The 20,556-nt window shown below is 39.5% G+C and overlaps 3 protein-coding genes across 4 annotated transcripts in view; 1 reads left to right on the forward strand and 2 right to left on the reverse strand.

Moving 5' to 3' along the window:
• The window catches only part of LOC127866659 (uncharacterized), an 82,913-nt gene that overhangs the window by 20,394 nt on the left and 41,963 nt on the right, over positions 1 to 20,556 (forward strand). For both annotated transcript variants that reach the window (XM_052407374.1, XM_052407375.1), the window contains exons 2-4: positions 14,932 to 15,618; positions 15,739 to 15,897; positions 16,181 to 16,259. In XM_052407374.1, the coding sequence (XP_052263334.1) occupies positions 15,139 to 15,618; positions 15,739 to 15,897; positions 16,181 to 16,259 (718 nt within the window). In that variant the 5' untranslated portion in view covers positions 14,932 to 15,138. The remainder of the gene's footprint in view (positions 1 to 14,931; positions 15,619 to 15,738; positions 15,898 to 16,180; positions 16,260 to 20,556) is intronic.
• Positions 688 to 2,148, reverse strand: LOC127869671 (uncharacterized). The gene has a single exon (XM_052412328.1). The coding sequence runs from the start codon at positions 2,146 to 2,148 to the stop codon at positions 688 to 690; it is 1,461 nt and encodes a 486-aa protein (XP_052268288.1).
• On the reverse strand, positions 3,328 to 4,788 carry LOC127869672 (uncharacterized). Its single transcript, XM_052412330.1, has one exon. The coding sequence runs from the start codon at positions 4,786 to 4,788 to the stop codon at positions 3,328 to 3,330; it is 1,461 nt and encodes a 486-aa protein (XP_052268290.1).

Consider the following 20,556-nt stretch of genomic DNA (forward strand, 5'->3'; position numbering starts at 1 on the left):
GAAACTTTGTGAGAACATGTGTCTCAATAATATCTTGGACGAGGTCGAAAATGGTTCCGGTTGGTTGAAAAACATGGCCGCCAGGGGGCGGGGCAGTTTTCCTTATATGGCTATTGTTAACACTTTAGAAGTCACATTTTAGTCCAATCTGCATGAAACTTGGTGGGAACATGTGTCCCAATAAAATCTTGGACAAGTTGAAAAATTGTTCCGGTTGGATGAAAAACATGGCCGCCAGGGGGCGTGGCAGTTTTCCTAATATGGCTGTAGTAAAACCTTGTTAACACTCTAGAAGTCACATTTTTAGTCCAATCTTCATGAAACTTTGTCAGAACATGTGTGCCAATAATATCTTGGACAAGTTTGAAAATGGTTCCGGTTGGTTGAAAAACATGGCCGCCAGGGGGCGTGGCAGTTTTCCTTATATGGCTATAGTAAAACCTTGTTAACACTCTAGAAGTCACTTTTTTAGTCCAATCTTCATGAAACTTGGTCAAAACATGTGTCCCAATAATATCTTGGACGAGTTCGAAAATGGTTCCAGTTGAATGAAAAACATGGCCGGCATGGGGCGGGGCAGTTTTCCTTATATGGCTTTACTGTATGGTAAAACCTTGTTAACACTCTAGAAGTCACATTTGTGGTCCAATGCTCATCTTCTTCTTCTTCTTCTTCTTTGCGTTCGCGCTACACAATCATGCCAGTTTCTGCAATGAATGTTGTAGTCCGTCTTAGATCTTCCAGACCTCCATACAGTTTTCTGTTGAGGGTTGTGTCTTCGGACCACTCCGCAGCTCGCTCCTGATCGTGTCTTTTGCATCTTTGAAGAACATGTTCAGCAGTTTGTTCCTCTTCTCCACATGGACAGAGTGGTGAGGGTACCAGCTTGTATTTTCTGTACAAGTGGGCATTCAGTCTGTTGTGTCCTGAGCGTAGTCGAACCATCACTACTTGTTCTGCTCTGTTAAGCAGGTGATAAGCATCTTGCTCTTGCTGGGGCCTGGTGATTGCCTTTATGATGCTGACTTTCTCTCTGTATGTAACCTGGGTATTTGGTTGCTCTGTTTTTGCTCCCTGTTTAGCTAGTTGGTCAGCCTCCTCGTTTCCTGACACTCCACAGTGGGCAGGTATCCACTGGAGTGCTATGTTGAGGTTATTGCTGAGTCTTGTCATAAGTTTTGCTAGTTTTGGGGAGGTGTTGTTTGTCAGAGCTTCAAGGACTGATCTTGCACCTGTGAGGAATACTACTGAAGTGGTATCTTCAGGTGAGTTCTCAATCATAGAGGCTGCCTTAATGAGTGCTTCTGTCTCAGCTTTGTAATTGCTGCACCTCTTTCCTGTGGCCATGAAGTGTGTTTCATTTCTGCCTGATGGATATCTGATGAGGATCCCAGCTCCTCCGTCTTCAACGGCTCTAGTAGCTGATCCGTCTGTGTATACATGTGTCCACAGATCTGATGGGAAATCCTCGTTTATCATGGCTAAGGTATGACTTCTTTTCAGGATTTCATTTTGTGCTTCTGAATCAAGTAGGGGGACAGTAAGTCTGATTTGTACTTTTGACAGATCATTTGCTGTTGGATTAACAATGTCTTCAGAGCTGAGTGGAGTTGTTTGAGTGTCCAGCTGTTGTGCAAACTGTCTGTTAAGTGTCTTCACTTGGTGTACAAAGCTACCTCTCTTCAGCCGGTTTTTAGTACCTTCAGTTAATCTAGCTTTTATTGGATGGTCAGGTAGGGATTTGAACTTTTCAGCCTGTAGTAGTACTTTAGTTTGTCTTCTTTCATGCAGTGGCTGTATACCAGTAAGTTTTTCCATGAAGGCAATGGGTGTCGACTTGGTGGCCCCTGTTATGATTCGCAGTGCTTGGTTCTGTACCTTGTCGAGGGCTTGCTGGTTGGTCTTGGCTGTAGTGGACCATGCTGCTGAGCTATATTCCATTGTGGGTCTCACTGTGCCCTGGTATATGGTTTTCAATATTTGCTCATTAGCACCCCATGTTGTTCCAGCAAGTTTGCGCATCAAAGCAAGTTTCCTTCTGGCGGTTCCTTCAATACGGCTGATATGTGGCTTCCAAGTTTGCCTCTTGTCAAATGTGATTCCTAGGTATGTAGCCTCATCTTCTTCCTTCAGCTGTGTTCCTTCCATCATGATCTTTTCAGCTCTTTGCTTTGTGGACATGGTGAATAGTGGATGATTTTTTCTTGTTAATGGAGACACACCAGTCATTGGCCCATGCTGTAAGCTTGTCTATGGCTTCCTGCATTCTGTATGTGGCCGTGGTTGCATGTTCTTCCTTACACCATAGCACCAAGTCATCTGCATAAAGTGCGGCTTTTACTCCCTTTGGTAGCTCAGACACTATGTCATTGATGAAAAGCACAAAGAGTGTTGGAGATAAGACTCCACCTTGGGGGACTCCATGGCGCAGTAGGAACTTCCTGCTTTTTGTTTGGTTCAGACTAACCCTGGCTCTCCTGTTATATAAATATGCCTTGATCCAGGTCAGCATGGATCGGTCAACTCCGTTCCTCATAAGTTTCACTTGTAAACCATTAGTCCAGACTTTGTCGAACGCCCTTTGAAGGTCAATCCAGACTGTCAAGACTACCTTCTGTTCTTGAAATGCGTCTTCGACCTCTTGTGATAAGTAAGTAGTCTGGTCTTCAGTTGAGCGAAACTGTCCGAAACCTGCCTGTTGGGGTGCCAGTAAATCATTGGTCTCCAGATACCACTTGAGGCGTGCATTAACAATCCTCTCCATTGTCTTGACAACAGTCCAATGCTCATGAAACTTGGTCAGAATATTTGAACTAATAATATCTGGGCTAAGTTCAAAAATGGTTGAGATCAGTTAAAAAACATGGCCGCCAGGGTGTGTGGCATTTTTCCTTAAATGGCTATTTACTACAAAACCTTGTTAACACTCTAGAAGTCACATTTTTAGTCCAATCTTCATGAAACTTTGTCAGAACATGTGTGCCAATAATATCTTGGACAAGTTTGAAAATGGTTCCGGTTGGTTGAAAAACATGGCCGCCAGGGGGCGTGGCAGTTTTCCTTATATGGCTATAGTAAAACCTTGTTAACACTCTAGAAGTCACTTTTTTAGTCCAATCTTCATGAAACTTGGTCAAAACATGTGTCCCAATAATATCTTGGACGAGTTCGAAAATGGTTCCAGTTGAATGAAAAACATGGCCGGCATGGGGCGGGGCAGTTTTCCTTATATGGCTTTACTGTATGGTAAAACCTTGTTAACACTCTAGAAGTCACATTTGTGGTCCAATGCTCATCTTCTTCTTCTTCTTCTTCTTTGCGTTCGCGCTACACAATCATGCCAGTTTCTGCAATGAATGTTGTAGTCCGTCTTAGATCTTCCAGACCTCCATACAGTTTTCTGTTGAGGGTTGTGTCTTCGGACCACTCCGCAGCTCGCTCCTGATCGTGTCTTTTGCATCTTTGAAGAACATGTTCAGCAGTTTGTTCCTCTTCTCCACATGGACAGAGTGGTGAGGGTACCAGCTTGTATTTTCTGTACAAGTGGGCATTCAGTCTGTTGTGTCCTGAGCGTAGTCGAACCATCACTACTTGTTCTGCTCTGTTAAGCAGGTGATAAGCATCTTGCTCTTGCTGGGGCCTGGTGATTGCCTTTATGATGCTGACTTTCTCTCTGTATGTAACCTGGGTATTTGGTTGCTCTGTTTTTGCTCCCTGTTTAGCTAGTTGGTCAGCCTCCTCGTTTCCTGACACTCCACAGTGGGCAGGTATCCACTGGAGTGCTATGTTGAGGTTATTGCCGAGTCTTGTCATAAGTTTTGCTAGTTTTGGGGAGGTGTTGTTTGTCAGAGCTTCAAGGACTGATCTTGCACCTGTGAGGAATACTACTGAAGTGGTATCTTCAGGTGAGTTCTCAATCATAGAGGCTGCCTTAATGAGTGCTTCTGTCTCAGCTTTGTAATTGCTGCACCTCTTTCCTGTGGCCATGAAGTGTGTTTCATTTCTGCCTGATGGATATCTGATGAGGATCCCAGCTCCTCCGTCTTCAACGGCTCTAGTAGCTGATCCGTCTGTGTATACATGTGTCCACAGATCTGATGGGAAATCCTCGTTTATCATGGCTAAGGTATGACTTCTTTTCAGGATTTCATTTTGTGCTTCTGAATCAAGTAGGGGGACAGTAAGTCTGATTTGTACTTTTGACAGATCATTTGCTGTTGGATTAACAATGTCTTCAGAGCTGAGTGGAGTTGTTTGAGTGTCCAGCTGTTGTGCAAACTGTCTGTTAAGTGTCTTCACTTGGTGTACAAAGCTACCTCTCTTCAGCCGGTTTTTAGTACCTTCAGTTAATCTAGCTTTTATTGGATGGTCAGGTAGGGATTTGAACTTTTCAGCCTGTAGTAGTACTTTAGTTTGTCTTCTTTCATGCAGTGGCTGTATACCAGTAAGTTTTTCCATGAAGGCAATGGGTGTCGACTTGGTGGCCCCTGTTATGATTCGCAGTGCTTGGTTCTGTACCTTGTCGAGGGCTTGCTGGTTGGTCTTGGCTGTAGTGGACCATGCTGCTGAGCTATATTCCATTGTGGGTCTCACTGTGCCCTGGTATATGGTTTTCAATATTTGCTCATTAGCACCCCATGTTGTTCCAGCAAGTTTGCGCATCAAAGCAAGTTTCCTTCTGGCGGTTCCTTCAATACGGCTGATATGTGGCTTCCAAGTTTGCCTCTTGTCAAATGTGATTCCTAGGTATGTAGCCTCATCTTCTTCCTTCAGCTGTGTTCCTTCCATCATGATCTTTTCAGCTCTTTGCTTTGTGGACATGGTGAATAGTGGATGATTTTTTCTTGTTAATGGAGACACACCAGTCATTGGCCCATGCTGTAAGCTTGTCTATGGCTTCCTGCATTCTGTATGTGGCCGTGGTTGCATGTTCTTCCTTACACCATAGCACCAAGTCATCTGCATAAAGTGCGGCTTTTACTCCCTTTGGTAGCTCAGACACTATGTCATTGATGAAAAGCACAAAGAGTGTTGGAGATAAGACTCCACCTTGGGGGACTCCATGGCGCAGTAGGAACTTCCTGCTTTTTGTTTGGTTCAGACTAACCCTGGCTCTCCTGTTATATAAATATGCCTTGATCCAGGTCAGCATGGATCGGTCAACTCCGTTCCTCATAAGTTTCACTTGTAAACCATTAGTCCAGACTTTGTCGAACGCCCTTTGAAGGTCAATCCAGACTGTCAAGACTACCTTCTGTTCTTGAAATGCGTCTTCGACCTCTTGTGATAAGTAAGTAGTCTGGTCTTCAGTTGAGCGAAACTGTCCGAAACCTGCCTGTTGGGGTGCCAGTAAATCATTGGTCTCCAGATACCACTTGAGGCGTGCATTAACAATCCTCTCCATTGTCTTGACAACAGTCCAATGCTCATGAAACTTGGTCAGAATATTTGAACTAATAATATCTGGGCTAAGTTCAAAAATGGTTGAGATCAGTTAAAAAACATGGCCGCCAGGGTGTGTGGCATTTTTCCTTAAATGGCTATTTACTACAAAACCTTGTTAACACTCTAGAAGTCACATTAATTTTATTATCCAATCTTTATGAAACTGGATCAGAACATTTGTTCTAACAATAGCTCGAGTGAGTTTGAAAATGGTTATGGTTCGTTGAAAAACATGGCCGCCAGGGGGGGGGGCAGTTGTCCTTATATGGCTTTAGTGAAAACTTGTTGACACTATATTAGCCACATTTATTGGCCAATCTTCATGAAACTTGGTCAGAACATTTGTCCCAATGAAATTATGCCAGAGATTGAAGCTGGGTCATATGAGCTTAAAAACTAGGTCACAAGGTCAAATATATAAAAAAAACATGTTAAAAAGTCACTTTTGGTCCAAAATAATCTTCATGAATCAGCTTGCATTTTTTCAGAATAGTCTAGTTCCTTTGGCTTCAGGTGAGTGCCTTAGGGCCTGATGGCCCTCTTGTTCTACTGTTTATACCGGAACCGGAAGCATGAAACGAGGATTTCTTATATAAAGTATAAAATACATCATCCAATGTATTAACACGGATGGCCAAGTGGTCTAGAAGATAGACTTTTACTCCAGGGGCCAGTGGTTCGAGCATAGATGAGGGTTGCTTTTTTTTCTCTAATTTTATTCTTGTTTTTTTCTGTAGCTTTTTAGATCCAATGTTTACATTTATCAATATATAGCATTTACTTACAAACTTCAAGTTCAATACATGCCAAAATCTGAAATAAATTTCCCAAATGTCAAATGTTATTAGTTTTGACAGTTTAATCAGTGATATATTTGTGTTGTTCAAATATTTATGCCCCCTTCGAAGAAGAGGGGGTATATTGCTTTGCTCATGTCGGTATGTCGGTCTGTCGGTCGGTCCGTCCACCAGGTGGTTGTCAGATGATAACTCAAGAACGCTTGGGCCTAGGATCATGAAACTTCATAGGTACATTGATAATGACTTGAAGATGACCCCTATTGATTTTCAGGTCACTAGGTCAAAGGTCAAGGTCACAGTGACCCGAAATAGTAAAATGGTTTTTGGATGATAACTCAAGAATGCATACGCGGCCAACAGGGCGAACTCTGAACAATATACAGTACACTCCACGCGTTTTCCCCAATTTCCCTCCATACTCCGCGGGTTTCGACCTGGAGGGAGATTAAGAAAATCCCGCTATACGCGGCGTTTGCATAATTTTGGACGCGGCGGTTAACGATCGGCAAAACTGATAAGCCGACGCGGCGGCCCTCGGCGTTGGCAACGCGGGGGAAACTCCCCGTTTTACGAGATAACGATCAATTTAATTTTGTTTGACTTCCTGATTTTCAAATAAAATTACATTTATTAAAAGTACATACATGTACATGTAGTATAATGTTAACAATTAAAAAAAAACAACCAAGATAGATCGATCAAGACGTGGTTGTAGAAGTAGTTGTTGATGTATAGAAAACTCGTTGATTTACGACACACAAAACGTCGTCTTTTAACTAATACTTACCAATTAATATAAACACAGTTTGCAACATTTTTTTTTATAATTTAATCAAAAGTTTTCATGTTAGCAGGTGATTTTCTATACTGAACATGTATACAAATGACCAAGGACCCTAAAAATCTCGCAAATCTGAATTGACAGTTTGACGTAATCAAAGAAAAGCCGCTTCCTGTCTAAAGGCATAACGTACTCAAGTAAACACGTTCAACTAATACATAAGGAATGGTTTTAATTGTCGGAACAAAGTCAATTCTCTGCTCGCTAATGCATTGATTTTCTCTTTGTTTGTAGGTTATTCCATTGATTGCTAAAAGGTGGTAACTATTGAGTTGATAATTGCATTTAATATTCACAGTTGTACATGTATTCTTGTTGCGTCGACATTCTAAACAATGTTTACCAGTAATTATGGACCAAATCGGCAGAGTGACATTCACACATGTTAATCCCTTTTGTCAAAACACCGCAGACAGCAGTCTACACAATAGGTCAGTAGACAAGCTTTGCGTGTTTTCATAACGTCAAACACTTAAAATCCAGTTCTGCCCAGATGTCTTCTGTAATCAGTTTACAGTACAATTAGTGTTAAAAAAATTACTCTACTAAAATACCGTATCGATAAAGATTCGGCGTGTTCGATTTGAAATTATTTTAGAGGAAATATCAACTTATTCGAGATATAATTTCGTTAATAAATACCAAAGAAACTTTTAACCGAAATCAACAATGTTCTCTGCGCTACAAAGTTTGTATAAAAAAATCAATACACGCACGCTTTGCAGGAGTATACGTTGTACCTTGACCTTGTACATTGCAGCATAATTTTCGCGCGCTTTTGTCGGGAAATATACATGAGGACTGTATATTGGAAGCATTTGTAAACGTCGTGTTAACAATTAAAAATCGTAGTGTGTTTCGGATTACTAATTATTATTCTCATTTGGAAATTTTACGGAACATTTATTCTTGTGTCATATGTGTTGATTTAAATATTAATTTGTCAAATGTATTATATTAGACTAATTCATATTGTAGACGTACCTGTGAATTAAAAAACATAATTTTTATATGTATTAATTTTCTATACAATTATCTTTTTTATACATGTACTACAGTATTTAAACAATTTATTATAACAATGTTTTTATTTTTTGGCATGCCCAGTAGCACACTGCTAATGCGGCGTTGCGCGGCGATCACTGATTAGAACGGAAAGTGTCTGCATTTACCGACTAGCCTAAAGTAATACACGCCGCGGGAATTAGCGAACGCTGCGTAACGCCGAGCGTTTTATCGAGTTCACCTCGCTCTTCCAACGCCGCGTGAACACTCGCTAGCAGAAAAAACCCCGCGGAGGGAGCGCGTTTTTTGGGGAAAACGCGTGGAGTGTACTGTAACTGAAGCAACTGGTCTGTTATCCTAAATCTATAATTATCAGTCCAATGAAACATCATCCTTTGAGTAAAATAAAGTGGATCAGTAAAAATATTATCAGAATATGAGATTTTTTGTATATTTTGTATATTAAATATTGTGTTAATGTTTAATTTTGTTGATTAATATAAATATAAGCAGAACAGGGGAGGTAATACACTATTATATCTTTCTTATATACAGGGGAAACAAATGCAATAAGTTTTAATTTCATGTTTAATGAATAGAGGATATTTATCATGTCAGTGTGAGATCATTTGTTATTTTTATGCCCCCCTTCGAAGAAGAGGGGGTATATTGCTTTGCTCATGTCGGTCGGTCTGTCGGTCGGTCGGTCCACCAGGTGGTTTCAGGATGATAACTCAAGAACGCTTGGGCCTAGGATCATGCAACTTCATAGGAACATTGATCATGACTCGCAGATGACCCCTATTGATTCTGAGGTCACTAGGTCAAAGGTCAAGGTCCCAGTGACCCGAAATAGTAAAATGGTTTCCGGATGATAACTCAAGAACGCTTATGCCTAGGATCATGAAACTTGATAGGTAGATTGATCAGGACTCGCAGATGACCCCTATAGATTTTCAGGTCACTAGGTCAAAGGTCAAGGTCACGGTGACCCGAAATAGTAAAATGGTTTCCGGATGATAACTCAAGAACGCTTATGCCTAGAATCATGAAACGTCATAGGTAGATTGATAATGACTGGCAGATGACCGCTATTGATTTTCAGGTCACTAGGTCAAAGGTCAAGGTCATGGTGACCCGAAATAGTAAAATGGTTTCAGGATGATAACTCAAGAATGCTAATGCCTAGAATCATGAAACTTCAAAGGTAGATTGATAATGACTGGCAGATGACCCCTATTGATTTTCAGGTCACTAGGTCAAAGGTCAAGGTCACGTTGCTTTGCTCATGTCGGTCGGTCGGTCCACCAGGTGGTTTCTGGATGATTACTCAAGAACGCTTGGGCCTAGGATCATGAAACTTCATAGGAACATTGATCATGACTCGCAGATGACCCCTATTGATTCTTAGGTCACTAGGTCAAAGGTCAAGGTCACGATGACCCAAAATAGTAAAATGGTTTCCGGATGATAACTCAAGAACGCTTATGCCTAGGATCATGAAACTTAATAGGTAGATTGATCAGGACTCGCAGATGATCCCTATTGATTTTCAGGTCAAAGGTCAAGGTCACGGTGACCCGAAATAGTAAAATGGTTTCCGGATGATAACTCAAGAACGCTTATGCCTAGAATCATGAAACTTCATAGATAGATTGATAATGACTGGCAGATGACCGCTATTGATTTTCAGGTCAAAGGTCAAGGTCATGGTGACCTGAAATAGTAAAATGGTTTCCGGATGATAACTCAAGAATGCTAATGCCATGAATCATGAAACTTCAAAGGTAGATTGATAATGACTGGCAGATGACCCCTATTGATTTTCAGGTCACTAGGTCAAAGGTCAAGGTCACGGTGACCCGAAATAGTAAAATGGTTTCCGGATGATAACTCAAGAACGCTTAGGCCTAGGATCATGAAACTTGATAGGTAGATTGATAATCACTTGCAGATGACCTCTATTGATTTTCAGGTCAAAGGTCAAGGTCACGGTGACCCGAAAAAGTAAAATGGTTTGCAGATGATGACTCAATAAGGCTTATGCCTAGGATCAAGAAACTTGATAGGTAGATTGATCATGACTCGCAGATGACCCCTATTGATTTTCAGGTCACTATATCAAAGGCCAAGGTCACAGTGACCCGAAATAGTAAAATGGTTTCTGGATGATAACTCAAGAACGCTTATGGCTACGATCATGAAACTTCATAGGTACATTGATCATGACTCGCAGATGACCCCTATTGATTTTCAGGTCACTAGGTCAAAGGTCAAGGTCATGGTGACCCGAAATAGTAAAATGGTTTCCAGATGATAACTCAAGAACGCTTATGCCTAGGATCATGAAACTTCATAGGTACATTGATCATGACTCGCAGATGACCCCTATTGATTTTGAGGTCACTAGGTCAAAGGTCAAGGTCACGGTGACCCGAAATAGTAAAATGATTTCCGGATGATAACGCAAGAACGCTTATGCCTAGGATCCTGAAACTTCATAGGTACATTGATCATGACTCGCAGATGACCCCTATTGATTTTCAGGTCACTAGGTCAAAGGTCAAGGTCACGGTGACCCGAAATAGTAATATGGTTTCCGGATAATAACTGAAGAACGCTTATGCCTAGGATCATGAAACTTGATAGGTAGATTGATCAGGACTCGCAGATGACCCCTATAGATTTTCAGGTCACTAGGTCAAAGGTCAAGGTCACAGTGACAAAAAACATATTCACAAAATGGCTGTCATTACAATGTAGAGCCCATATGGGGGGCATGCATGTTTTATTCTGATTATGAATGATGATCACCTTTTGCATAATCAATATTTAAAAACATTTCTACAGACACGTGCTAGTTGATTAAAAGCGAATAATACATATTGAAATGGACACTTTAAAATGTTTTTATATGATATGTTTTTGCACCACTATGTAAAGGCTTACATATTTAGTTTCAATTGTAATTGTAAAAGGCAGGGTCTGGACTAAATGGATCCTGTTTTATGCTTCTATTTTGAATACATTTTATTGAAAATAAAACTGGGAGAACAATATATCGTTAAAATATTACGAAATATGATATTGAATGCGTTTAAGTCAATATAAGGTGATGTAGAAAGCTTGCCGTACTTGATAAGGCTTTTGACTGCAAAATATATACATATTAAACGACATTGCAAGATACAAGGAAATAACTTGATGGCATCAGATTATGGCCATTAACTTATGGGTTTGTATTGCAAGCATTCGATATTTCAATTCTTTGTCGTATTATTGACATGTTTTCGAAACAATATGGTTAACCGAACTTTCAAATATGTTAAACACTCGCATAGCTATAATGTTAAGGTTTCATAATAAGTAAGCGTTGACGATGTTTTCATACGTATTAAGTTTAAAAAGGGGCTCGCATTGTTGCTCATGCCCCGGCCATTTGAACTTAAAAACCCTATACTTATTTTGCTGTTGAATACAAAGTATGTTAGTTTGTATGATTGTGTTCAATTCGGAAATGAGGAAGCGTTTGTTATCAACATATACATCATCAAACGACGTTTTGCCCCATGCGTCTTCGTACAATCATAGAGTGTAGCAGTTTGTTCGGACACACATAAACGGCCGAATTTAACAAAAGAAAACCAGTTCGGACTTACTATTAAAATTCAGCAGCATGTTATCCTGTAAGCAATGGTGTCGCGATGTTGTTTACTGACTGCAGCGGATTCGTAGTCTTTTGTTGTACATAATGTAACATTAGAGGAATTGCTTCAATGTCATTACCGATGATATGTCCCATAAATCAACACGATTATTTACTGCTATAAGATGTTGTCGCGTTTTAAGGTGAACATCATATATATGCACAAAGATTATACAATCTGCTGGCATTTTGGATTTGATAATAAGATAAAAGAATTGATGAGCAGAATAAATGTGATCTGTATCAGAACGTTCAATGGCATGGTTAGTTCAACCTTGGATACTTACGTAGATAATATTTTTAAATTAATGTTATATTTTACTATTGAGATATATTTGTAAATTTCGTGATGTATACACAAACTATACGTTAACGAGTATACACATGTTTAATAAAAGAATTTAAAGACTTGTACCCTACAACGTATACTAATATTTATAAGCCGTCATGTTGCAATGTAAGAAAAATAAAGCGATACTTTCTCACGGTTCGACCTATTTCGGACATTAATTAAAATCGGCTGGTATTTTATCTTAAGTATTTTAACTGAATTATTTTATCCGTGTATTACTGCATAATTCCAACGATTCAGTTGTCCTTAAATATCTACTTGACACGCCAAATATGGCGTCTTTTTCGTTTATAGAATTGTGTCGCTATCGTATATATTATTAGTTTTCCATGTTTTAAAGTTAAACATTCCAAATTACAATCACAAAACGTAGCGATACACTAATCGCAAAGTGTTAAGTGTCAAACTTGTCAGTCGTCTGGTTCGATTTGGCTATTGTGTGAATCTCATACGCCTTACTGCAGGAAAACAAAGCCCGTTTAAATCAGCGTTGAGTCGGATCAGTTCTTCAATCGGGGAAAACAAAAGCACTGTAATACAGTATGTGTTTAAATTGACAATGAGAGTCAAGGTGTTTTAAAAAAATGTTCACCATTCCAATTAAGCAACTAATTTCATAGCCTTTTATAACAATACAAGATCTGCGAATATATTTTAATATAAGGAAAATATAATACTCAAAAGAAAAGAAGAAGTCTGATTTTGCGTTTTCATTCGACTTAAACAGAAGGCAAACGTAGTGTTATTGAAGAACAATTGTCTTCAAATACAGATATGAAACATCAATGAAAATCAATAAAGGTTAAAATGTCGTTAAATAATTTAATAGCATTCTGTTCTGCGTTTTATAGATGTATACAATGTAGATATGATTTCAAATGATATTCACACAGACTACGTGTATGTATACATTATACGTAATATTCCCGACAACGATGAAATGCAAAACCACAAATACTAGTCAATTCTTATAATTACAACACAAAGGCGTTGATAGCTGTTATTCCATCACTGTAAATGCCACAACGTACGCTGGCGTATGAATATTGATTGACTTTAATTGACTCCCACATTGTTGACGTTTAAGCAAATGATGTCATTTCACTATAAACAAATGAAAATTTGGTTCGTTATGAATCGTGCACAATGACGGCATTTCACAACTAGTTAATAAAAAGTAAGTAAATGGTAATACAGGTTTAAGTTTGAATTTATGTTTGATTGCTCATCGGACAATGGAAAACAGGCTTCAGAGGAAGACTATCAAATACGAATTCATCATTTGACGTGAAAAGTGAAAGGAGTAGAAGTTGCAATGTGTAGCTCTTTAATCATCTTGTGTATGTCAAATTCGCATAGATTTTACTTGTATTTCACACAAAACGATTGGTTATTGACATGAGTATATTAACTCAATTTGTGCGGAATACCGTAAGTGCCATCATGGTTACACATTAAAATCCAGAGGGCGACAATGCGATAGTGCGATAGTACGATGGCGACACTGCGATAGTACGATGGCGACAATGCAATAGTAGGATGGCGACAATGCGATAGTACGCCATCGTACTATCGCATTGTCGCCATCGTAATTTCGCGTTGTCGAATTGTCGCCAGTGTACTATCGCATTGTCACCATCGTACTATCGCGTTGTCGCCATCGTACTATCCCGTTGTCGCATTGTCGTCCTCTGGATTTTAATGTGTAACCACTATGGCCCTTACGGTATTCCGTATTTAGAAAAAAATACGATGTGCGCATGTCTACCGAAAGGCGATAGACGACAATGAGACAGTTCGATTATGACAATGCGACAGTGCGACAATACGATGGCGACAGTGCGATAGTACGATGGCGAAAATGCGATAATACGATGACGACAGTACGATAACGCGATATTACGATGGCGACTATCGCATTGTCGCCGTCTTACTATCGCGTTAACGTACTGTCGCCATCGTATTATCGCACTGTCGCATTGTCGTCATCGTACTATCTCGTTGTCACATTGTCGCCATCGTACTATCGCATTGTCGCCATCGTACTATCGCATTGTCGCCATCATACCATCGCATTGTCGCCATCGTACTATAGCACTATCGTTTTGTCGCCCTCTGGATTTTAACATGTTACCACGATTACCCTAACAGTATTCCGTAAATATGTAATCATCATACATTCCGCTCATACGTTACTTTTATTTCACCCAAAAAGATCATGTACTTACCTAAGTATATTAAATCAATATTTCATCATCCTGTGATAATTTAGACACTTAGATATGACGTGTTGCTGTAGTTTAACCATGAACAAACTTTAAACATTAAGTAATTCTCGAAAGATCACGGGCTACGCATATAGGTCATTATTAAGTCTATTTTTGTTTACCCATGCGCTTTTCACGTCTTCAGCCCATTAACAAACGCTTTCAGTATTTGTATTGTAACCCAATAAAATTACATGCATTTCCTTCTAAAAGCGTTTACATAGATTCTTACCCATGGGGCTTTTGTATCTAGCTTTGTAAATTTGACTTCGCTATTTTATCAATAGAAATTATTAAATGACATAAACTTACATATACATGTAGTTTACTCGACACGTAGACACGAAATGCAATATGATGAGCCCATCGTAAGTATATACAAGAGGGCATCAGTTACCATTTTATAGGGGGAAATAGTTTCCAAACATATAAAGTTGTTTTCTTTATTTTTTTATTTATAAGAAAGTATAAGTTTATACTGCAAACCATTTATATGCTATGTATTATTTTTGCAGACGATATAACAAAACGTTGCGAAGACTTCGAAGTAATTGCAACTTCTACCACGTCCGGTATTTTTAATGTACGCAACTCTAGCACAGTTATGAATATGAAAACGATGCGTTTGCGAAATCTCCAACTCGTGCTTTATAACAATCAAATGGCACATACACTTTTCTTGAAGTTCCCATCTGATTGATACCGGCGCATACATTGAGACCATGGAAGAGAGACTTTCGAAGAAAGAGGCACAGAACTGGCTTAAATGTATGTTTGCAGCATACACGACCAGGGATGCAATTGCACAATTAGCTGACATCGGATTTAAAGCATTTTACACTCATATAAGAAGTGTCATGCATGCAAAATACGGTATTCTTGAAACAAAGACATGTAGTTCATGTTGTACACCTTCAAAACAATGCAGTCTGTGTTCAGAAATAGGTTATCAGATTTGGGACAACCATCGTTTTAAAAAAGCAAATTTGAAAGGCCCTTCATGGAACAATACGGATACCACACAATGGTATACTGAATCGTGGGAGTTGGCCAAGTGCTACATGCCTCCCAGCGGTTACAGAGATAAGCCAAATGCCGACAGCACAGACTTCAATGGCATTATTGGTGCCATATACAACTGTATCTGGATGCAGTGCTATTTTATGGATGATCTTAGTAAAGATTCCAACATATGTACAAAGGTATTTTAAAATTTCTTTTCCATTTTACATCTCTGAATTCGACGTATGACATCGAATGTTTATACCAATGTTACAAGTACGTGTTTTGAGTAATTAGTGAATACATTAATTGACTTACAGGCACGAGAAGAAGTTAAGGAACTACGACACCTACAGGACATAGAAATATGTGATGGTGATATGATCAGCTTCTTCGATTGTCTTTTAAATCTCCTTAATGATCCTGCACACCTATTTAGTTTTAAGCCAGCTGCGGATGCACGCACTTACCTTAAACAGGTAATTAAATTTATTAATCTACAGCATTATTTCCTTGCATGCACATGTATTTATTCTAGTAGGAATGCAATGTCTGCGCTACTTTGTTTGGGATTTCTTAAACTTGCGAATGCATGATTGAACATTTTAGGAGTCATATGATAGTTGTATTGATTATATTATCATACATAATCTTATATTAACCATTTCAATATTGACATCTATGACATGACCGGAAGTCTTGTCGATATTTTACTTGGCAAATGTGAAATGTATTTTCAATGTCAAATCCGTTCCTTTCCAGCTTCAGCAAGACACTCTGGCCTTGTCCGAGAAAGCTGTAAAACGCACGCTGAAAAATATCTATGAAGACCGAAAGGAAGGTTTGAATACTTTTTTAAACAAAAAATGTAATTGAAGATGGAATTTATTAAATGTTGGCAAGTTACAGCATGTAACTGACAGACGCAAATGGATACAAGGAAAAAAAACACGATACGTTTGGTATAATATTCATCAATTAAAGTACAATTAACAAGTAAACTAACTGCGGTTTAGAGAGAATAAAGACGTTTAAACTAAGTTACTGTATAGTTGGATACAAAGGAAATATGTAACGCATGACTAATTTCAATGCTAACTTCAATATCATTAATACGTACACGTGTTCTCCCTTTCAAATTCTTAAATGAATATTTTCTATAGATATTTTAATAAATTGCCATCTTTATATCATTAGACATGCAAGTATGCAATATAAGTATGAACACTTGACATTGTACAGCCACATCTTAATGCTGTCATATCTCTTTCCTGTTTACTGAGGTTTATAAAGTTCTTAGAATGCCCTTATCTGCCTACATACAATTTGCGACACACCGTTGCTGAATCTACTAGTATTAATACGACTGAAGCGAAACAAAACGAAAATACATGTTCATACAAATGAGACTTTAAATAATTTCATCAACAACAGCTTTTATACACATGTGTTTATGCTTTATGAAAAAAAATTGTATAAGGTGTGATTGGACGTCGGTTTTTAACTCACTAGAGCACAATGCTCTGATGATGATCTTTTGTGATCGCTTTTGTGCGCTGTTCGTAGTTCAGTGAAAACATTTGCTGAGTGAACACTCTAGAAGCGTAATGTATTGTCCAATCTTCATGAAACAATGTCACAATATTTGTTCCGATTTCACTGATATCTCCGCCGTAATCGAATCAGGGTCACTTGGGATGGAAAACTAGCTCAAAAGTCAAATAAAAGAAAACAACTTTTTATGCCCCCCTTCGAAGAAGAGGGGGTATATTGCTTTGCATATGTCGGTCAGTTGGTCGGTCGGTCGGTCCGTCCACCAGGTGGTTTCTGGATGATAACTCAAGAACGCTTGGGCCTAGGATCATGAAACTTCATAGGTACATTGATCATGACTCGCAGATGACCCCTATTGATTTTCAGGTCACTATGTCAAAGGTCAAGGTCACAATGACCCAAAATAGTAAAATGGTTTCCGGATGATAACTCAAGAACGCTTAGGGCTAGGATCATGAAACTTCATAGGTACATTGATCATGACTCGCAGATGACCCCTTTTGATTTTCAGGTAGCTAGGTCAAAGGTCAAGGTCACAGTGACCCGAAATAGTAAAATGGTTTCTGGATGATAACTCAAGAACGCTTAGGCCTAGGATCATGAAACTTGATAGGTAGATTGATCATGACTCGCAGATGACCCCTATTGATTTTCAGGTCACTAGGTCAAAGGTCAAGGTCACAGTGACCCGAAATAGTAAAATGGTTTCCGGATGATAACTCAAGAATGCTTATGCCTAGGATCATGAAACTTTGTAGGTAGATTGATAATGGCTGGCAGATGACCCCTATTGATTTTCAGGTCACTAGGTCAAAGGTTAAGGTCACGGTGACCCGAAATAGTAAAATGGTTTCTGGATGATAACTCAAGAACGCTTATGCCTAGGATCATGAAACTTCATAGGTACATTGATCATGACTCGCAGATGACCCCTATTGATTTTCAGGTCACTAGGTCAAAGGTCAAGGTCATGGTGCAGGGGTTTTTCTGCACTGTCTGCGCCTCCGGACAACGGAGGCATTCCCAAAGCAAACGGACCCGTTCCCAATCGAATTTTGATTACATATTTCCCAATTCCAAAAAAAAAATTCTTTCAAAATCGTAAAAAGTAAACATAATTTATATCGAAAGAGTGACTTCCCTTCATCCGCGACGTAATTAAGCCTTTAGCTACACAGATTTTAGCAGGTGTATTTGTCGGATGCATCTGCTAACATTGACAGCGATAAGGTTCGAACTGTTCCGCATTATAACAAGTATATAGAGCCGCACAATACACATTCTAGTCCAAATCTGTAGACGCTTATTTTCAAGCATGGCTTCCCATAACGATAAGTACTACAGCAGTGTTGCATTGGAAAAGGGATCGACATACGGCGGTGTAGATTTGTTGGCTTTGATGGTGCTAATGTAATGAGCGGTGAAGTATCAGGTAAAATGATATAGTCGTTAAATAAATTAATAATGTAGCAGTAAAATTAATGTTTTGTTAAATGTAACTGGCTTGCCTATTGTGGCTATGAGTTGAAGAATCCAATTGGAAATAATAACATTTTATTTGTATGTGTAGTTAATTTCTGTCTAATGTTATTTTAAGAAAGCAAAGAAAAATCATGCTGTGACTTGTGTGACTTACTTACCTGTTACCAGTGTTTGTTTTTGAAGACAAAATAACAAATAAAAACATGTTTTTTTGTAAAACCACCTACTTATTTAAGCATGATAAAATTCCCAAATTGACTGTTTCATCGACTCGAAAATTCCCAAAATGGACAATTTTGTCGATAAAAATTCCCAATTTGGTCAGACTCCTTTTCCCAAAATAGGCAGAAAAACCCCTGTGGTGACCCGAAATAGTAAAATGGTTTCCGGATGATAACTCAAGAACGCTTATGCCTAGGATCATGAAACTTGATAGGTAGATTGATCATGACTCGCAGTTGACCCCTATTGATTATCAGGTCACTAGGTCAAAGGTCAAGGTCACCGTCACTAGGTCAAGGTCATGGTGACCCGAAATAGTAAAATGGTTCCCGGATCATAACTCAAGAACGCTTTTGCCTAGGATCATAAAACTTCATAGGTACATTGATCATTACTCGCAGATGACCCCTATCGATTTTGAGGTCATTAGGTCAAAGGTCAAGTTCACAGTGACCCGAAATAGTAAAATCGTTTCCGGATGATAACTGAAGAACGCTTATTCCTAGGATCATGAAACTTGATAGGTAGATTGATCATGATTGCAGATGACCCCTATTGATTTTCAGGTCACTAGGTCAAAGGTCAAGGTCACGGTGACCCGAAATAGTAAAATGGTTTCCGGATGATAACTCAAGAACGCTTATGGCTAGGATCATGAAACTTCATAGGTACATTGATCATGACTGGCAGATGACCCCTATTGATTTTCAGGTCACTAGGTCAAAGGTCAAGGTCACAGTGACAAAAAACATATTCACACAATGGCTGTCACTACAACAGAGAGCCCATATGAGGGGCATGCATGTTTTACAAACAGCCCTTGTTTATGATTACATTTTATTATTACTTTGACAAAACAACACTTACCTGAATACCACAATGGATTCAAACGAAACAATACCCACCACGCCCCTACCAGAATCCCTTCCCCCCCCCCCACCCAACCTTACCCCCCCCCCCATTTTTTTTTTAAAACATCATTTAATAAATTACCACACCCCACATTATAACCCCCTCTCACCCCCACCCCCCCTACCCACCCACCCCCTACCCCCCCCTACCCCCCCCACCCCCCCCTACCCGCCCCCCACCGCCAACCCCCACACTTTTATATTTTATTTTTTTGAAACATTATTAAATAACCCCACCCCACATTATACCCCCCTCTCACTCCCCCGACCCCCCTACCCCCCACGCCCCCCCATTTTTTTAAACATCTAATAAATTACCACACCCCACATTATACAGCCCTCTTACTCCCCACTACCCCCTAACTCCCCCCCCCCAACCCCCCCCCCCAATTATTTTTTTAAACATCTAATAAATTACCCCACCCCACATTATTACCCCCCCTACCCCCCCCCAATTTTTTTTAAACATCTTATAAATTACCACACCCCCACATTATACCCCCCTCTCACCCCCCACCCCCCCAACCCCGCACCCCCCAATTCCCCCCCCCCCCAATTTTTTTTTAAACATCTTATAAATTACCACACCCCACATTTTACCCCCCTCTCACTCCCCCATACCCCCCCAACCCCCCCCCCCAAATTTTTATGTCCCCCACTATAGTAGTGGGGGACATACTGTTTTTGCCCTGTCTGTTGGTCCGTTGGTCTGTTGGTTTGTTTGCGCCAACTTTAACATTTTGCAATAACTTTTGTTGTATTGTAGATAGGAACTTCATATTTGTCATGCATGTGTATCTCATGAAGCTGCACATTTTGAGTGGTGAAAGTTCAAGGTCAAGGTCATCCTTCAAGGTCACGGGTCTAATATATGTGGCCAAAATCGCTCATTTTATGAATACTTTTGCAATATTGAAGATAGCAACTTGATATTTGGCATGCATGTGTATCTCATGGAGCTGCACATTT

Source organism: Dreissena polymorpha, chromosome 2 (genome assembly GCF_020536995.1).
Source record: "Dreissena polymorpha isolate Duluth1 chromosome 2, UMN_Dpol_1.0, whole genome shotgun sequence".
Classification (NCBI taxonomy): Eukaryota; Metazoa; Mollusca; class Bivalvia; order Myida; family Dreissenidae; genus Dreissena; species Dreissena polymorpha.

What these genes read in the sequence shown, in the direction of transcription:
- LOC127869671 (XM_052412328.1), bottom strand. Translation starts at nt 2,148, where the DNA reads ATGGAAGGAACACAGCTGAAGGAAGAAGATGAGGCTACATACCTAGGA.
- LOC127869672 (XM_052412330.1), bottom strand. Translation starts at nt 4,788, where the DNA reads ATGGAAGGAACACAGCTGAAGGAAGAAGATGAGGCTACATACCTAGGA.